The sequence below is a fragment of the Fringilla coelebs genome, assembly GCF_963513975.1.
Source record: "Fringilla coelebs genome assembly, chromosome: 17".
Lineage (NCBI taxonomy): Eukaryota > Metazoa > Chordata > Aves > Passeriformes > Fringillidae > Fringilla > Fringilla coelebs.
The window spans coordinates 2,995,191-3,011,813 of NC_140043.1; the positions used below are offsets into that span (position 1 = coordinate 2,995,191).

The window sequence follows — 16,623 nt, forward strand, 5'->3', positions numbered from 1 at the left end:
CAGGATCTTGGGTGTGGTGTTATCCAAACACATCAAAAACTCACACATTGTAAAACTTAAAAGATTCGTGGAATTGTTCAGGCTGGAAAAGCCCTCTAAGCCCAAGCCCAACACCACACAGCACCACTGTGTACTCCACAAAACCATATCCTTGAGTGCCACATGCACTTCTGAACTCTTCCAGGGATAGTGACTTCATCAATTCCCTGGGCAGCCCATTCCAATGCCTGACCATCCATCCCTGAGGCTGTCAGCACTTGGACAATGTGCTGCTCCTTCCAAGGACCTTCTGCTCCACTAACACAGTGGTAAAGGGTTGATGGTTGGAGGCCTCAGAGTGCTTTTCAATGGTTCTATAGTGCCAACTCCTTATTGACCAGAGGAAACCCTGTGGGAAGCACAAAGTCCCTCTTGCCCAGTGGAGCTTGTAGTTACTCAAGTCCAGACCTCTCCTGCCACTCCACGAGCTACCTGAAGGAAAACTGCCTCAGGAGGTGTCTGAAGGACAAGTCACATCCCACCTCCAGCCCAGCTGAGCACCTCAGCATCACACAAGCACCTTGAGAGGTACATGAAGGACGAGACACATCCCATTTCCAGGCTGGCTGAGCACCTCAGCGCCACACAAACACCAAGAGGTGCCTGAAGAACAAGCCATGTCCTACCTTCAGCCCAGCTGAGCACCTCAGCAGCACACAAGGATTGAGAGAGGTTCCTGAAGGACAAGCCATGTCCCATTTCCAGGCCAGCTGAGCAGCTCCACCCCACACAAGCACCTCTGTGGCCACGCTCAGACCCATGAGCACAAGCCCCTGCTGGGTGCAGTGACTGCTCTGGCTTCTCCTTCTCTCTAGTGGCTTCCCTGCCAAAGGGCCATTTATATTCCGAGCACCAGTGCTCAGATTAGCTGTGTGGGTTTCAGTGAGTAGAAAAGGTCTACGAGCAGAAAACAATGATTCATACAATTCAATTTGCTGATCTCTGCTCGTGGGCTCCACGCCGCTGCCTCCGCCGCGCCGTGCCGGCCGCCCGGGCTGACCCGCGGCACGGAGAGAGGCCAGCGTGGAATTAGCATTCCAGGCTGCACAGCCTGTGCATTCCATCACCCTGCAATTAGAAATGAGCCAAAGAGCTACAGCAGAGCACAGCTCCTCTTCACAGCCCCTGATTTATCAACTGTTCCAACACACGGCCTGCCACGCACAGCAGACACGCAGGGCAGCTCTTCCCTCCCGTCCTCTCAGTTTTGTTCCCAAATTGGGGGCTGGACTCAGGCTGCCACCAACCTGCAGAGCCAAGCTGAGATGACTGGAGAGCTGGGAGCAGGCTACTAAAAAATGTTCAGCTGGACCTTCCCTCAAAGCTGCTTTGCAGCCATTCCAGAGACTTGTCCTTCCCAAGCCCGTCTGCATTTCTGATTTTGGCTCACTGGTTATGGGACATGTGGCTCACCTGCTTCCTGGCCTTCTCCTCCCTGGCCTGTGCTTTCATCTGCTGCACCTCCAACGAGTCTGCCTTCCTCCTCCTCATGAAGAGGTCGTGGTTCCCAATGCACAGCTGAAGAATCTGTTGCAGTCAGGGGTGAAGAGCAGAGAGACACAGCTGTACGCGTGATGGCAATGAGGTGGTTTGTATTCTTGACACACAAAACCACTAGAATTGCTTTGATTTGGTGCTTGTTAGTGCTTCCACCCACTGAGCTCCAACCCTGCGAGCTCTCACAGCTGTAGGAGGGGCAGGGAGCCAGGTCCCACACCAAACACCAGCTCCTGGGTACAGCAGCTCTTTGCAGACACCAATTTTCTGTGCCTCCAGCACAGCACGGGTGTTGTTTCACACCCACTCTAAAAAGGCAAGAGGCCAAATAATGAAATAAAAATTTCTACAGCTCTGCCTGGTTCCCTGGTCCTCACTGCCCCCTTTCTTTAGGCTCAAGATGAACTTGCACCTTCTCCCCAGTGTACGTTTAAGGCACTGAGATTAAAAAATAAATTAAAAGGAAAACCAGTTTCCATTTGGACAAACAGAAGGCTTATCCAAAACTTGCTTGGGCATCTCCAGATGCCTTTGCTGAAGGGATTTGAGCCCCAGTGTGGTTCTCTCTCTGGTGAGGACCAGGGAGGTGGCAGTGCTAGAGGAGGGTTAGCACAAGGTGGGCACACAGAGGAGTGAAAAGATTTTTTTAGCAATAAAAGCAGGGTTCTAAATTTGGATTCTTTTCTAAAGGACTGATTTACATGCTCTTCTTCCATTTTATAAAATCACAAGAATCATGGAATGGTTGGATTGGAAGAGACCTTTAAGATCATCCACTGCCACCCTCTGCCATGGGCAGGGACACCTTCCACAATCCCAGGGTGCTCCAAGCCCCGTCCAGCCTGGCCTGGAACCCTTTTAGGGATGGGGCAGCTACAACCCAAGTCACAAATGACTTCTCTGAAGATTTCAGCACTATGAACCTGATGATGCAGGGAATGAGGGAGCCCCATTTCCTATGGAATACGAACCACAGCCAACAACAGGACAGCAAAGGTACCTGTGTGACCTAACAACAGATCCAAATCCAGAACATCAGCTAAAGCTGGTCTCCAACATGGACAGCTCAATGCAGCCCATCCTTGTCCAAGGAGAGTGTCCTCAGAGGGGAAAAAGCCAGGACTCTGGTAAAGGTGCCTCCCAAAATAGGGAAAGCTATGACACAGGGCAGAATGGGGAAAGATCCACACGGGAAGAAAGAGGAACTGAGCAAAGCTGGGAGCTGTATTTACTAAGTGCTTCCACTATTTAGGTCAGCTGAAAGCCAAGAGCTCCAAAAGGGAGCACAAAAACAGGGCAGGGGGAGAGGTTCTGTGGAGCAGCTTGTCTTGAGTCTCCCCCTTCCCTCCTTGAGCGAGCAGAAACTGCTACACCCCACCACAACCACACAGCAGCAGCTCCCTCTCAAAGGAAAAGCCCCAAAAGCTCGTTGTCTCACACTCTCTGCAGAACCCCCTGCTGCAGGCAGTAAAAAAAGACTGTGTGTGCACTTACCAGCTTATTCACACGCAGCTTTGATGAATTGAATTTAAAAACATCAATCTTTTTGTCCAATGGCTTAATCGTAAACTGAAAAGGAAAAAATAAAGAGGGAGAGAGTTATCAGAGAGTGGTGCATTTAATAAAAAGGCAGCTATAAAATTCTTCCTGAAAGCTCTGGCTCAGAGCAGGTCAGCAGGGTCAGACACACGGCTCAGAGCCGTCCCCGTGGCTCTGAGCCAAGCAAGAGGACTCGCATCAAAAGCAGCCAAGGAGACAACTGTTCCTCCTGCCAGGAAAACATGGGGGCCACAGGAGCTGCTGTCCTCTGCAGAGAACCCTGCAGGAGTGGGGGTTCAGCTCAGCACCTCCCCAGGCAAGGTGCTGCTCTCCTGGGAGCTGCAGGGAACACAGAAACCACAGCAGGAACTCAGGATGCTTCCAAAGGCAGGAAGAACCAACTCAGCACCACAGAATCATTGAGGTTGGAAAGCCCTCCAAGATCCTAAAATTCAAGTGTCAACCCAACAGCACCATGTTCACCCTCAAACCATGTCCCTGGGTGCCACATCCACAAGTGTTCTGAACACTTTCCTTGGCAGTCTGGGCCAGGTTTGACAGCCCTTTAATGAAGGAATTTTCCCTAATATCCATCTTAAACCTTCCCTGGCACAACTCGAGGCTGTCTCATCTCATCCTGTCACTTGTTACTGGGAGAAGAGCTCGACTCCCACCTGGCTGCACTCTCCTGTCAGGGAGTTAAAAGGGCAGGAGAGCTGCATCAGGAAAACAGCAAGGAGCTGCTGCCCTTCCCACTGACACTTCCACTCACAAGAGCTCCCCAGAAGAATTTTCCATGCATTTTCTTCTCCAGAACTCAGATTTTCCCACAATTCAAACTGTTATGTCCTGGCTCTAAGTTGTATTTACAGTCCATGTACCAGCCAGCCCGCCCTACCCATGGCCTGGCTTCACCCTCTCCACAGCTCTCCCACAGCGGCTCTCCTGAGAGCCCAGTGGTGGCACAAATCCCTCAAGGGCTTTGGAAATGCAGCCCTTGGATGGAGAGAAGCCTCTGCACTATCCAAAGGGTACTTGAAGAGATGGAGTGCTCTGCAAGATGGCATTTTTTAGGAGACATGCACATATTCCATCACTCCCCCACGCACTACAGAAATAACGGGCTGAGGAGCTGGAGCAGACAGAGTGTGTCCATTAGAGTGGGAGATCTGTCAATACACGGCCCTGCCTGCAAAGGGCCCTGTCCTGGCACTGCCTTGCTCTGGCAGTTTAAGAGCCAATCTTTTAAGACTTTCACAAAGGCAGACGTGCATGAATGTCCCTGGATTCGAGCTCCAGCAGGGTCCCCAGCAGTCACTGAGAGCAGCAGCAGGAATATGCTGGGAGAGGAGTTTCAGCTCTGTGTGAACAGTCAATCTTTGTTAGGAGGGACAACCCCCAGAGTGGTGTCAGCAGAGCTGCTGTTCCCAGCTCTTGGCCCTGTTTGCATCAGGTCAGACCTGCTTGTGGGCACCTGATGACACAGATGATTGAGCTGATGGAAGGGATCCATCCTTCCCCTGGAGAGAGCTCTGCTACAGTCCTGTGGCAAGGCCTGCTTAGGCAGGGGTCAGCCCCTGGATTCTGGGGAGCTCCCACTGCACTGTGACAGGCAGGGAAGCTTTGGAAGTCACTCAGTGCTGGGCTTTCTGCAGTCGTGAAGCTCTTTAAGGAGTAAAGCAAGTGAAGACAATTCCAGCACGGATTTACTGCTTATGAAACTTCACGAGACATGCAATAAATGCAGCTGATGAGAAACCTTTAGCTGCTCCCCTGATCAATATCATGTTTAGATTAGAAAACCATTTTTAATTAAGAAGTTAATTCTCTTCCTTACCATGAAGGCAGCTGGTTTCTTTGAGCAGCTCTCTCAGACTTAAAATGGAGCTGCTCAGTTCCCCCTCCTCAGCCAACAGCATTTCTGTTCTCAATTAGGTTTGGGGGCCAACAATCCCAAAGACCCATATTTAGACTCTGGATTTAATAAATAACTATCTAACAGTGGGCTTAAATTGCTCAACTTCCTAAAAAGATTCCAGCTGCTATGCCAAGTCCAGCAGCCTGAAACCCAAGATGATGTAATGAGATGGCAAGAGCTCTTCTCCCCAGGAATACATCTCCCTGTACTCCATAATACAGAATATATCCACAGTAATAAATACTGTAATATATGCAGTAAAGAAGAGATTTTTAACTTCTGAACTCTGGTATTTGGGCTAAGAACATCAACAGCAATTTTGGGTTTTTGAAAAGATTATTACATAGAAGGTTTGAAACCAAAGAGAAGAACCAGCTCCCCAGTGACCCCTTGCACGCCCACTCCTGCACAATTTCAGGAAGGTTTGGATTAAGGTTTCAGCTGGAGGAGTTGAGCTGCCCTTAGCTAAGCTGGTGAGAGCAAGCACAGCAGACAGAGAAGCCAAAAGAAATCATTTTAAATCCCAGTTGCGTTCTTACTGCTCTCAGGGAGGAGGTGGGACACATCCATACCTCTTTATCACTGTAGGAGATATTCCGGATCTCGTTCCATGGGAAGGAGATTTTGGGGGTCAACCTGTTGTCCGGATCATAAATGTGAAGACCCAAGGCATCAACTCCAAGGAGCAGCTCTGTGCCCTTTTTATTCTGCAGGAGGAAAGGAAAGAGCAGAAATCACTGGGGGGGTCAGACATGAACCATTGTTCCCTCCTCAGCCAGCCCCGAGCAGTGACCCAGCACCGGGTACCAGGAGCTGCTGCCTCCCCTCAGCACAGGTGGGGTCCCCAAATGCCACCTCCCAGCTCTCCTGGCTCTCCAGGACATGGAGATTTTTACCCTGGCAGGAAAACAGGACCCCCAACCCACCCAACTCACCCTGATGGCGAAGTAGTTCACGCCGTACATTTCCAGGTCCTGGGCTATCTTCAGGTACTCCATTTCAGCTTCATCTCTGTCAGGCAGGAACAGTGTTTGGGAGGATCAGAGAGGGACATGGCTGCTCCTGCTGATCCTAAGCACTCACCAGGCTTTAAAGCTTGGACTGTCTCTATCACACAGGTCAATCCTGTCTTTGCTGGCAGGATCAATAAAGTCCAAGAGCAAATCTCACTCTGCAGTTGCCAGCATCTGAGTGGCTGCTGAGATCCAGCACTCCAGGCCTGGCTTTGTTCACCTCCCAATCCTTTCAGCATAAATAGGAAATCCCTGGCTGGGATGCCACTGTTTCAGATCCATGGCTTTAGGTTTATCCCCCAAAAGGAGCATTTTGCCACCTGAGGCACACATAAGGTTTGAATTCCTATTTCTTCCCCCAGATCCCTGATGCAGGTGAGTCCTTACTTTGCATCATTCCTAAATTCTCTTGAAGGCCCCGACAGTGACCAGGGGACAGCAAGGCACAAGCAGAGCCATCAACAAAAGCTTTGAGCTCTTCCTGAGGCTTCTGCAGAGATGTGCTGGATTAACCTGCTGGCAGAGCTCATCCAGTGCCTGCCCAAGCTTCCCAAAGCCTGCTGGCTCTCCAGGGGAGGGGACTGGCCCTGACCCAGCCCAGCAGCACAAGCTCACCTCGCTCTGCCCCGGTGCTCTGCGTACCAGGCTGTTATCCTTTCCTCCCACATCTCTGGAGTCATCTGGTACAGGTTTATTACCTGGGATAGGTGGGGGACAGAGAGCAGGTCACAGTGCTGCTCCTGGCTCAGCAAGAAAGCCAGAAACACCAAGACAGGTCCCAGCAGCATGTCCAGCCTCAGGACAGCCTGGACACCGACTCCCCGACGCTGCTGAGCTCCTTACCCGCTTGGGGAGCAGCTCCTCCTGTGCCAGGAAGCCTCTCTTGTGGACGTTGGGATCGTAGTCACCGTACTGGGGAGAAGCACAGACATCATGCCCACCCCATGTTAACAACAAGGGCAAGTCCAACTCTCCACCCCCTCACAGCCAGCCCTGAGAGAGAGCAAACACGGCCTGCTCACCCCATGAGCACAGAGCCTGCTCCTCTCTAAGATGAATAACCTGGATTTCTTTGTCATTTCATTGCTAATAGAAACAAAGAGCTTCCTTCTACTCAAGCAGCAGAGCTGGGAGAACAAAACTTCCCACCACCACAGAATCATTAAGGTTAGAAAAGGTCTCCAAGATCAAGTCCAGCCTGTGACTGAACACCCCTGAGGTCCCCAAGAGCCACATCTGCTCAGTTTTTGAACACTTCCAGGGATGGTGACTCCGCCACTTGCCACAACTTAAACTGATGACCATCACCAGTTGATGTCCTCTATCAGTCCAGCTGGACTAGATGATGGTTGTTTATTCTATTCTCATTTTCATGCCCTAATTAACATTTCCCCCAGTGCAGGGCAAGACTACAGCTGAGAGGTCCTTGCAGTTCCACAGGTAACGGAACAAGGAAATAAGACATGGAGAAAGACCTGTCCCCAAAAACTGATGGGCAGCAGTGATCCAGGTTAGGCAGATGGCAGTTCCTCTGTCGCTGCTCATCACCCTAATGAATAAATATCAAAAAAATTAGAGGAGTTTGACAGATTCCTCTGAGGCAGGTGGTGGCTCTTCTGTCAGAGGGTCTGTTGCTCAACTGGGTCATGGAATCCAATTCAGATTTGTTAAGCACATCCACTAATTACTGGTATTTGTTTAGATTTACATCTCTTTGAGCAGCATATAAAGTGACTGAGAAAGAAAACTGCTTATTAACAGATTGAAGAGCCGCGTGTCCCTGCGGTGCATGTGAAAATGAATTTACCTCCTGCACGGCCTCAGAGGGCAGGAAAACGCTGCAAAACGGCTCCTCCAACAACCCAGCAAATTCAGGGGGAGAGGAACAAAGCATGTGAGGCACGTACACAGAGTGTTGTGACTTCCACACTTCCTTCACCTGGCAACCAGGACTTCTGCAGTGATAGAGGTGACAGTGCCCGACTGCATGAGACACAGCTCCCTTTGCTCCCTTTGCAAGTGGGGCAGCCCTTCCCTCCCTGCTCTTCTGAGCAACCTTCACTCAGGAAGTGCAAAATGGTGACAATTTATAAACACAGGACCAAGAGGCACCTGGTGGTCATACAACAAGTCAGAAGGCTTTTCCTCTCAGCCTCCTTTTTGAGCCAGGACCTTCACACCGTGCACCAAAACCAGAGCTCAGCATCGTAAGTCTACACACATCCCACCTCTGCGCTTGGGAGACAACACGTGGGGATTAAAGACACAAATATTGATTTGGAGCCAATGCAGATGCAAAGGGAGCATGTAACAACAACCAACACTGACTCAGACTTCAATTAATAGAACAAAACCAGCCCGGATTTCATCCAAGAGTGGGGGCAACTCTCTGCCTTCCAAGGTCTTGGAGCTCCTCAGGATGCAGCACTCTGCAGGTACATGGTGCCTGAGCCTCCCTCCAAAGGAAGCAGCACTAAAAACGTGGCACTGGTGAAGGAAGCAACTCCAACAACATTGGACAGGCGGCAAGTAAATCACTTTTAGGTGATGAAAATAATAGTAAATAGGATTAACATGATTATTTTCTGTTGTGATCTTCTGCGGAAGTCTAAGACGAAGTATGGATTATGTGACTTTTCATGTGCTAAAAAATACTGCTATGTCCCAGAGGAATATTTGTACTGAGAGGGGAGTCTGGATGAGAACATTAATTATTCACAAGTCAAAAATCAACAAATGGCTTAAGTATTGCAGAATTTGTTGGCTCAAATGATTTTGCAAATGTACTTTCTAAAGGCCTTTTCAATTAAACCATTACTTTCAAACTGTCATGGAATTTCAGCTCTTGTTAATTGAACTGTATGATTAATATTCATGATTGGCCATGGATCTGTCTTTACCACATTCATACGCCCGGCTTAGACTGTTGGATAAACACAGGCACGCTCAGCTACAAATTAACACCAAGTATTGCTTGTTTGGGGGAAAAACAATAATAATTAAAGAGCTGTTTGCTGTGCTACAAGATCTGAAGTGCTGAGAGAGTTGCAGCACAGCAGCGACCTGCATTTAAGGGGCAAAAAATAGAAGAACCTCCTGGATGTTCCCATTTTTTTTCAGTTGATCCCACGTCTTTCCCAGCTATTTAAAACCTGAACCACCTCCAACCTCTGAAAGCCACGTGGGTGGTTTGAACAGGGCTGGAGGGGAAAGCACATAGTAATTCCCCAAATGAACACAACGAGAGAGAAATAAATAAGCTGTTATTTTTACGACCCCCCTGTTTCCTTTGCTGTCTCAGGTTGGTGAGGATGGACCAGCAGCACCTGGCTGTCAATAAGTGGCTGCTGGATGCACACACACACTGCTGTGTCAAGCTATTATGCCCCTAATCATGCAAATCAGCACGTTATTAGTGAAATTACTGCACTCTCTCTGCCTGCTTTCTTGCCCAGGAAGGACATCATTATCCTATTCAACTGGAAGGAGATGACCTGCAACATCCTTCTTCCCAGTTCCCTATCGAAGATGTGCTCTCAGCTTTCACCTTTGCTGGGAGTGAAAGCAGAAGGGGAATCCCAGGCTGGAGCGGCAGCAAAGAAAGGGATGTCTGAAGAAAACCCTTCAGTGAAAAGCAGAAAAGTCATCCCTGCTCCACCTTCTCCTGATCTCAGCAAGGTCAGAACTGCTCTGACTCCATGTGAGCTCCTCCCAATGCCCCAGGATATTCAAGGTGCCAAGGGGACAAAGGGGAGGGCACAACCGACCTGCACCAAGTCACAGCCTGTACCCAAGGAGCTGTCCCGGCCATGAGCTAACAGAACTCAATATTTACCCAACATTTATTCATTCTGGCAGCCAGGAAAGTCATTCCCTACGTATCCTCAGCTCAGGTCAATGGAAGGAAAGCCAAGGAAGTGTTTACTCATGCACTCTAATAAGAGTGATGAATGTTTCACACAAACAGAAACATTTCTAAAAGCAACTTTTCTTTGCCCAGCTGATGAGTCTCTTGAACAAAACATGGTTTCATCAATACTCTGATTATGAGAAGAAAACACCAATTTCTTGTAAATTCTAACCCCATCAAAGAACATGGCACCCAGGGCTCTACTCAGAGTGTGAGCTGAAGGCTTATGAGAAAATTACATGGCCTAAGGGAAAAACCAACCTGGATCAGGCCCTCTCTTCTGGCAACAGGGCCAAACCCCCTCTCCTGCACTGCCAGCAAAGATTGTCCTAGAGAGCTGCTCCTCCTAAACCTCTCCACAGCCATGCCCTCAAGGACAGCAGGACTTGCCAGAACCAGGGCACAGCCACCTGCCTGCACTCCTGTGAGCCAAACCCTCCCAAAATCCCACCCAGAGTCAGAACCAGCAGGAGATGCAGAGACAGCGTGGCTGGGCTGTGCTCAGACAGCAGCTGCTCCTCTCCCTCCCAAAACAGGATCTTTGCACACACAAACTGGAGCTGAGCTCCAGGAGCTGTTAATTGAGCAGCAGCACATGTTGTGCATACACAGACAGAAATTATGTCCCTGAGTGCAACAATGTCCCTGCCACTGAACCCTGGGCTGCTCCCTCCACCCCAGGAGTCTCTGCCCTGGGCAAGCTGTCCAAGGCTGCACACCCCAAACTGGAAAACAGTGTCCTCTGGAATAAATCCTCAGCAAAACACACCCACTCTAGGCCCAGAGCAGAATGCAGCAGAGAAACAAGGGGAACTCGTGAACACTGACTTTTCCCTCTGTCTGGTGAGGCCAAACACCCAAGATCAAACCCAAGATAAAGGGAGAAGGCAGGAAAAGCCCTTTCACAGTGCAATAAAATGGATGTGACAGTTCTAGCACTGAAATAAAGTCATTATCAAGATAAGTATTTGGGGGAGCAGTGGAGCTGGGAGTCCCACGGCTGGCTTGCCTCTGGCTACACTGGCAAAAGCAGGGAGGAGATCCAAAACACCATAGGCTCAGGGAATTCACCTGCTCCAGCAGTAAGCCACACTCAAGTAGGCTCTGCAGCTCATGAGCTGAGCATTTGCTAAAGAGTCCTGGAAAGAGAAATCAAAAACCCATCCAATATCTGGAAGTAGCCAGGAACCAGCCATGTGGAGAAGGCAGCAGTGCTGGTGTAGCCCCCTCACTTCCCAAGCTTTCACAGCTTTACCTGCCTTCCCTTTCCCCAGGAAGTGGCTCCAGCACAAAGCACCTGGATCAACACCAGCCCAGCAGGCCCTTGGAGCATTCCTTGCTGCCTACCTTGGCTTGGACAGCGTAAGAGGCCAGCAGGACAGAGGCTTCAGGAGGACAGAAGATCTTCTCATCCAAAATCTGCTTCTTCACCTGCACACAGAGCAGCAAAGGACAGATAGCACACATTTAGTGGAGCACAGCAGAGCACGACTGTCACAGCAGATGGCTGCAGTGTGTTTTAACTTGAGCTGTCAACCACACAGAGTTAACAATTTTCCTAACACTAATCACAGTCCAGACCCAGGAATTCTCTGGTGGCTCTGAAGGGCTCAGGCTTTCACAGACCACCTTTCTCAGACAGGTTGGTGAGAAGAGCTAAATTTATATGTGGAAAATGACAGCAGCTTTATCCTGTTGCTAAAGGCAAGGGGTGGTGGTGGGGGGGAACCTTGCATGTAAACACAGCGATAAAACCTCTTCAGGCACGAGCTACGGATTGATAGGACATTCAGCCACGCTGCTGAATAAAAGAGCAGTCTCTGAGCACTGCAAGCTTTGCTCTGGGACATTCAGGCCTCATTGTGAGTCAGTGCTCACCTGTGCTGGAGGCCAATTCCTTGGATCCCAGCACAGAGAGCTGTGGGTCACCTCTGTGGCAGAGATTTCAGCAGCAGGCAGAGCCCCACGCGCTCCCGGGAGAGCCAACGTGCAGCTCCCCCAGGCCACAGCTTTACTTCCCTGCCTCCTGTGCATTCAAAAATTAAACCTGTCATGTTCGATATTTTTTGGGTTGGCACACTTAATTTTCCTGATTAAAGATAGGGGGGGAAAGAAATTTAAAAAGCCTACGATTTCCTGGGAGGCTTAAATGGATTGTTGGAGATGCAGGAACATCAATTTGAATTTATAACGTGCTTTGAGTCCTCAAAGTTGGGTACAACATAATCACAGCAGATATTCTGCTGCATCAAGATAAAAAACAGGAGAGTTTACAAGCTTAGATGTGCTCCTGTTTCCCAAACGCATGCAGGAGCCCAGGTTCCTCTCAGCACACAAATCCCAGCAGCAAAGTCATGGTCTGCATTTAGAAAATGCAGCTTGAATGGCTTTTCCTCTCTGATTTTCCTTCTCAAAGATGCCAAAAGCATTTTTCCTCACCGTGGATAAAGCTCCTGGCAAATGAGGCATTCAGAAATAACCCTGCAGAGACACCAGTGCACGAGACTGAGCTTGGAAATTAACAGGAATACTTTGCACTTAGAACACTTTTGATTCTAGAGAAAAAAGATGGACTTTGGAAGACTGAGGAGTATCAAGAGGCTGCTGAGCTCACTTGGAAAGGGCTACAGAGGTAATCCCAAATCCGGTTGTCCTGACTTTGGTGTAAAAAACATAAGAATGAGTGACTTTTAAAAAATTTTTGTAATTTATCTTCAAATTAACAGCCAGAGAGCAGCTGAAATATCCCAGTGAATACCCAGGAGTCTGACTAGGAGGGCTCTGTTCCCTGTAACCATGCTTGACACAACTCTTCTGAGGAAAAATGTGTCAGAAAATGGATTTTGTGGCAGAAAATTGATCATGTCCCTGAAAGAGAGCTCCTGTGACAGCAGCTCCTTGTTACCAGCCGTGCAGCATTGCCACATCATCAGCTGAGCTGATTTCTCAGGACACAAAGTTTTGTAGAATAATTTAAATTAAAAAACCCAACCAAGATGTGCTCACCAGAGTTTCTAAAGGCTTAACTGCGGGGCAGGAGTTGCTGGGGCAGGTGAGACTGTGAGGTTTCCCCTTCTCTGTTTTTCCATCAGAGAGCTGAACTGCTGGGATGCTCTTCTGCTCCAGGTACCTGAAGGCTGTTTGGTGAGGAGGGGAACTTTGCTGTGCAGCCTGGGAACAGGCTGGCTGCACTCTGCCCTCCAGGATCAAACTCCCCTGCTCCACACAACATTGCTGTCACGTCCAAAGGCAGCTGCCACCCCTCAGCAGAGCTCATCCCACACCCTGCAGAGGAACACGAGCCCTTGGCTGACAGATCCATGTCCCTGAGCCACCCCCCATGGATATTATGGATCACCTCATCATTCTCTACTGCCAGTTCAGAGGTCTGCCAGTCTGGGCAAGCTGCTTCCTCCACAAAAACCATCCTTCACCTATTTTTGGAAGTTTCTGTTGCTAAAGACAAGTCCCTTTGGAGAGGTGTGAACATAAGGATGTGGAGCACACTCTGCTGACCAGCTCCCTGACCCTGGGACCTTCTGCTCATCCTGGCTCCCTCTCCCTCAGGTTGGATAGCAGTGTATTGACTCCTACCTGCAGGAAGAACAGGTGTTGAGTGATTTCCTGGACCAATTCCTCCTCTGCGTTCTCAGGATAAAATTTGGCCAGGAAGTGAAAAGTTTTGGGCTCTTCTGTGGGAACATCATGATCCAGGACCTGTGGGATATAAAAGCCATTTGGTTTTTTCAAGGCAAGACCCAGCTCCCTTCTGTTCAGATGAGCACATATTCTGTCAGACACTTTTAGGCATCTAGAACAGACCTAAATAGTTCAAACACCATAGTTAAAAAAAGAAAACAAACATTTCTGACACTCCTAATGATGCAAGGGAACAAAAAAAAAGGCAGAAACAAACAGCATGAGAAATGAGATAGTGAAGGTTGATCCTGATCTGCCACGTGCTCGCTACCTCTCCTGATACTTGCAGAGAGATGTTGGATCCTGCTGCGCCACCACCCGACTTTCTCCTTGTTTTCCTGCACTAAGTTTATCTCACTGGTGTTTCCTACCACCTTGCTCTGCTACTGCCCAGGAAAATGTTGGTTTAAAACCTCAGTCTGAGAGGTGAGACACCCAGGCCTCCCTCAGTGTCCATGATCTTCTGGCTGTAGTGTCACATCTTTTGGATGTGAACAAGTCACATCTGATACCTCCAAAACCCTGCCCTCACAGATTTGGGGAGCATTTCCTCCCTTATCCCCATCTCCTTTTCACTCTGGTTTTCCTCCTCCCAAGCTCTCTGTATTTCTCAACAACAAAACAAGAGGCAACTCCACTTTTCTGCTGATGGTTTTGTGTTCAGGGGCACAAAGGAGAGAGTTTTAGGTTTCATTTGCTTTGCAGTCACCCCTAAGTGCAGCACCCCAGCATGGCTGTGTCCCAGAAAGTCTCAAGGGGATTCAGTGTGCACAGATGCTGGGATGGGGCATCTCTGCCAGCTTTTCCCAGTCTGACACCCCCAGATACCACAAAGATGGGATTTAAATGCATCTGTCCCAGTTCACCCACCACACAACCTCGGGCATTCAAAGACAAAAGGACATTTTCCTTTGTCACCCCCCACAACCTCTCAAGGGAAATATCCCTGCCCATGGCAAGGGCGGGGAATGAGAAGAGCATTGAGAGTCCAATGGAGCATTGGAGGGTCCCTTCCAACCCAAACCATTTTGGCATTTTGTGAACTTTGGTTCCAACCTTCTTGTCCATTTTGAGCCAAGCCACCGTGTCCTTGATGGTGTACTGCAGCCCAAAGAACCAGGTTTCCCGCAGTCCCAGAGTCCTGCACACCAGATCAAACAGGTCCTTCCCTTTCCACTTCACCTGCCAGAGAGCAAACAGGAAGCAGAGTTATAAAGGTGGATTTCAGAACTTCTCTCTGTTCACCCAAAGGCACTGTTTTCACCTCTCAAGGTCAACTTTAAAGCCCCTGTGAATGCATCTGGTACAGACATGAAAACACTCTAAGGAGGCACACGTTATCTCCTTCCATCTGATCTCATCTGCAGATCACCAGCTCCTCCCTCAGCAGGAAACTGAAATGTGATTTCCCCCTTTTCCAAAAAATGACACCATAAAGCCCCTGTTTCTTGCCCTGGGAAACTAAGGGTTCATTTAGGCTCTTGCTGAGCTCAGGTTTAGGCTCCTGACATGTTTAGGTTCCTGCCTGTTGCCAGAAGGGAATAAAAATCCCTTAGAACTGCCCCTTGGTGGCTTTAATGTGTCTCCCTCCAGCCCCAGGAAGCCCTGCACAAGCACCACCATCAGCACCAGGGGTTCAGAGAGAGGAGCCACAAATTCAGCAGTGACACAATTCCTGCACGGAGCATCCAGAGCCACCGACCCTGCACGGACAGAAGGGAAAAAAGAGCTTCAAAATCCCCATCGTTACCACTGAAGTCAGCAGTTCTCTGGGAGCACATTTTGATAGAGTTAAACTGCATTTTCTGCTGAAAATGTTGGTGACTGAAGCAGCCAAGGAACAGAGAAAATTGGTTGCTCAAGGACCATGTCCTTGGAGCAGTCCTGCAGCTGCATCCGTGATGCTACTGAAGTTTGCTCATAAAACCAGGAGGTGTTGGGAGGCAGAGAGGGGAAGAGGGACATAAACCACGTGAATCCAATATGCCAAAGCCACTCTGGTCTTCCATCTGCACGCTGAAAACAATTTCTAGACCGAGACATATGGCCATTACTCCAAAGCCCTTGGGCAAACAGATCTCGCGCACTCTCTTGTCACTACAACTCAATCCTGGGGCCACCTGGACACATCAATATTAACGCCGGGGCCGCTCCCGCTGTCACCCACTGCCGCCTTGTGGGCACAGCCAGGCCCAGCTCAGCCAAGCTCTGCCTTTCAGCGATGACTCCGTCACTGCTCTCCCCCTTCCCGGAGAGCGCAGACACACGCGCTGACAGTCCCGGAATAGGACAAAGCCGCCGCCACCCTCCCGAGAAACACCACCCCCGGAGCGCTCGCCGCGATTCGGATCGGGCGCTGTCAACACCTCGGGGTCAAAACGCCAGGAGCAGCAAGTTTGGCAGTGCTGTAATTATAACCCCCCTAATTTCACACATTTCACTATCCTCCAGCCCCCGGGATGGGCTCCAGCTCGGCACAGGATGGCTCAGACTGCAGAAGATCTTTTCCTGACTATGATTTTAAGTGGGAGGTTAATTCGAGGGCTCAGACAAAACAGAGTGAGGCCCATTAAAAGAGCTATTTGGTACCATTTTTGCAGGCACATAAAAGCAGGCTGCCAGCAAAAGGCTATTTCTTCACTAAACTGCTTTGTATAAAGCATTATGGGCTGTTTTTCCTTCTCTAAGACCATATTTCAGTCTCTGCACAGCAGTGCCTGCACCAAACCTTCCCAGGACAGGCTGCTGATGGCAGCAGGACGTGGATCCACATCCCATGGGATCAGTGTGTTAAACCTGGAATTTCCACTGGCTGTGACTCCTCACTGAACCACCTCAGGTACCCAAACCTCAAGAGCTGACAGGACCCAAAGGTTTCCTCCCAAAACACAAACCACCAGTTTGTTTTGAAGAGCAGCACTGCAGGTTAAACAGGAGCTTTGTGCGGTTTCAACTTGTGATGCGAATTTGGAATGGTTTGGGTGGGAAGGGACCTTAAAGACCACCCA

General features: G+C 49.4%; 1 protein-coding gene across 5 annotated transcripts in view; it reads right to left on the minus strand.

Moving 5' to 3' along the window:
* The window catches only part of NF2 (NF2, moesin-ezrin-radixin like (MERLIN) tumor suppressor), a 47,079-nt gene that overhangs the window by 21,056 nt on the left and 9,400 nt on the right, over window positions 1–16,623 (minus strand). For all 5 annotated transcript variants that reach the window (XM_084217097.1, XM_084217095.1, XM_084217098.1 and 2 more), the window contains exons 2-10: window positions 14,672–14,797; window positions 13,511–13,633; window positions 11,264–11,347; window positions 6,850–6,918; window positions 6,622–6,704; window positions 5,929–6,004; window positions 5,566–5,700; window positions 3,031–3,105; window positions 1,453–1,566 (exon numbers count right to left, since the gene is read on the minus strand). In XM_084217097.1, the coding sequence (XP_084073223.1) occupies window positions 1,453–1,566; window positions 3,031–3,105; window positions 5,566–5,700; window positions 5,929–6,004; window positions 6,622–6,704; window positions 6,850–6,918; window positions 11,264–11,347; window positions 13,511–13,633; window positions 14,672–14,797 (885 nt within the window). The remainder of the gene's footprint in view (window positions 1–1,452; window positions 1,567–3,030; window positions 3,106–5,565; window positions 5,701–5,928; window positions 6,005–6,621; window positions 6,705–6,849; window positions 6,919–11,263; window positions 11,348–13,510; window positions 13,634–14,671; window positions 14,798–16,623) is intronic.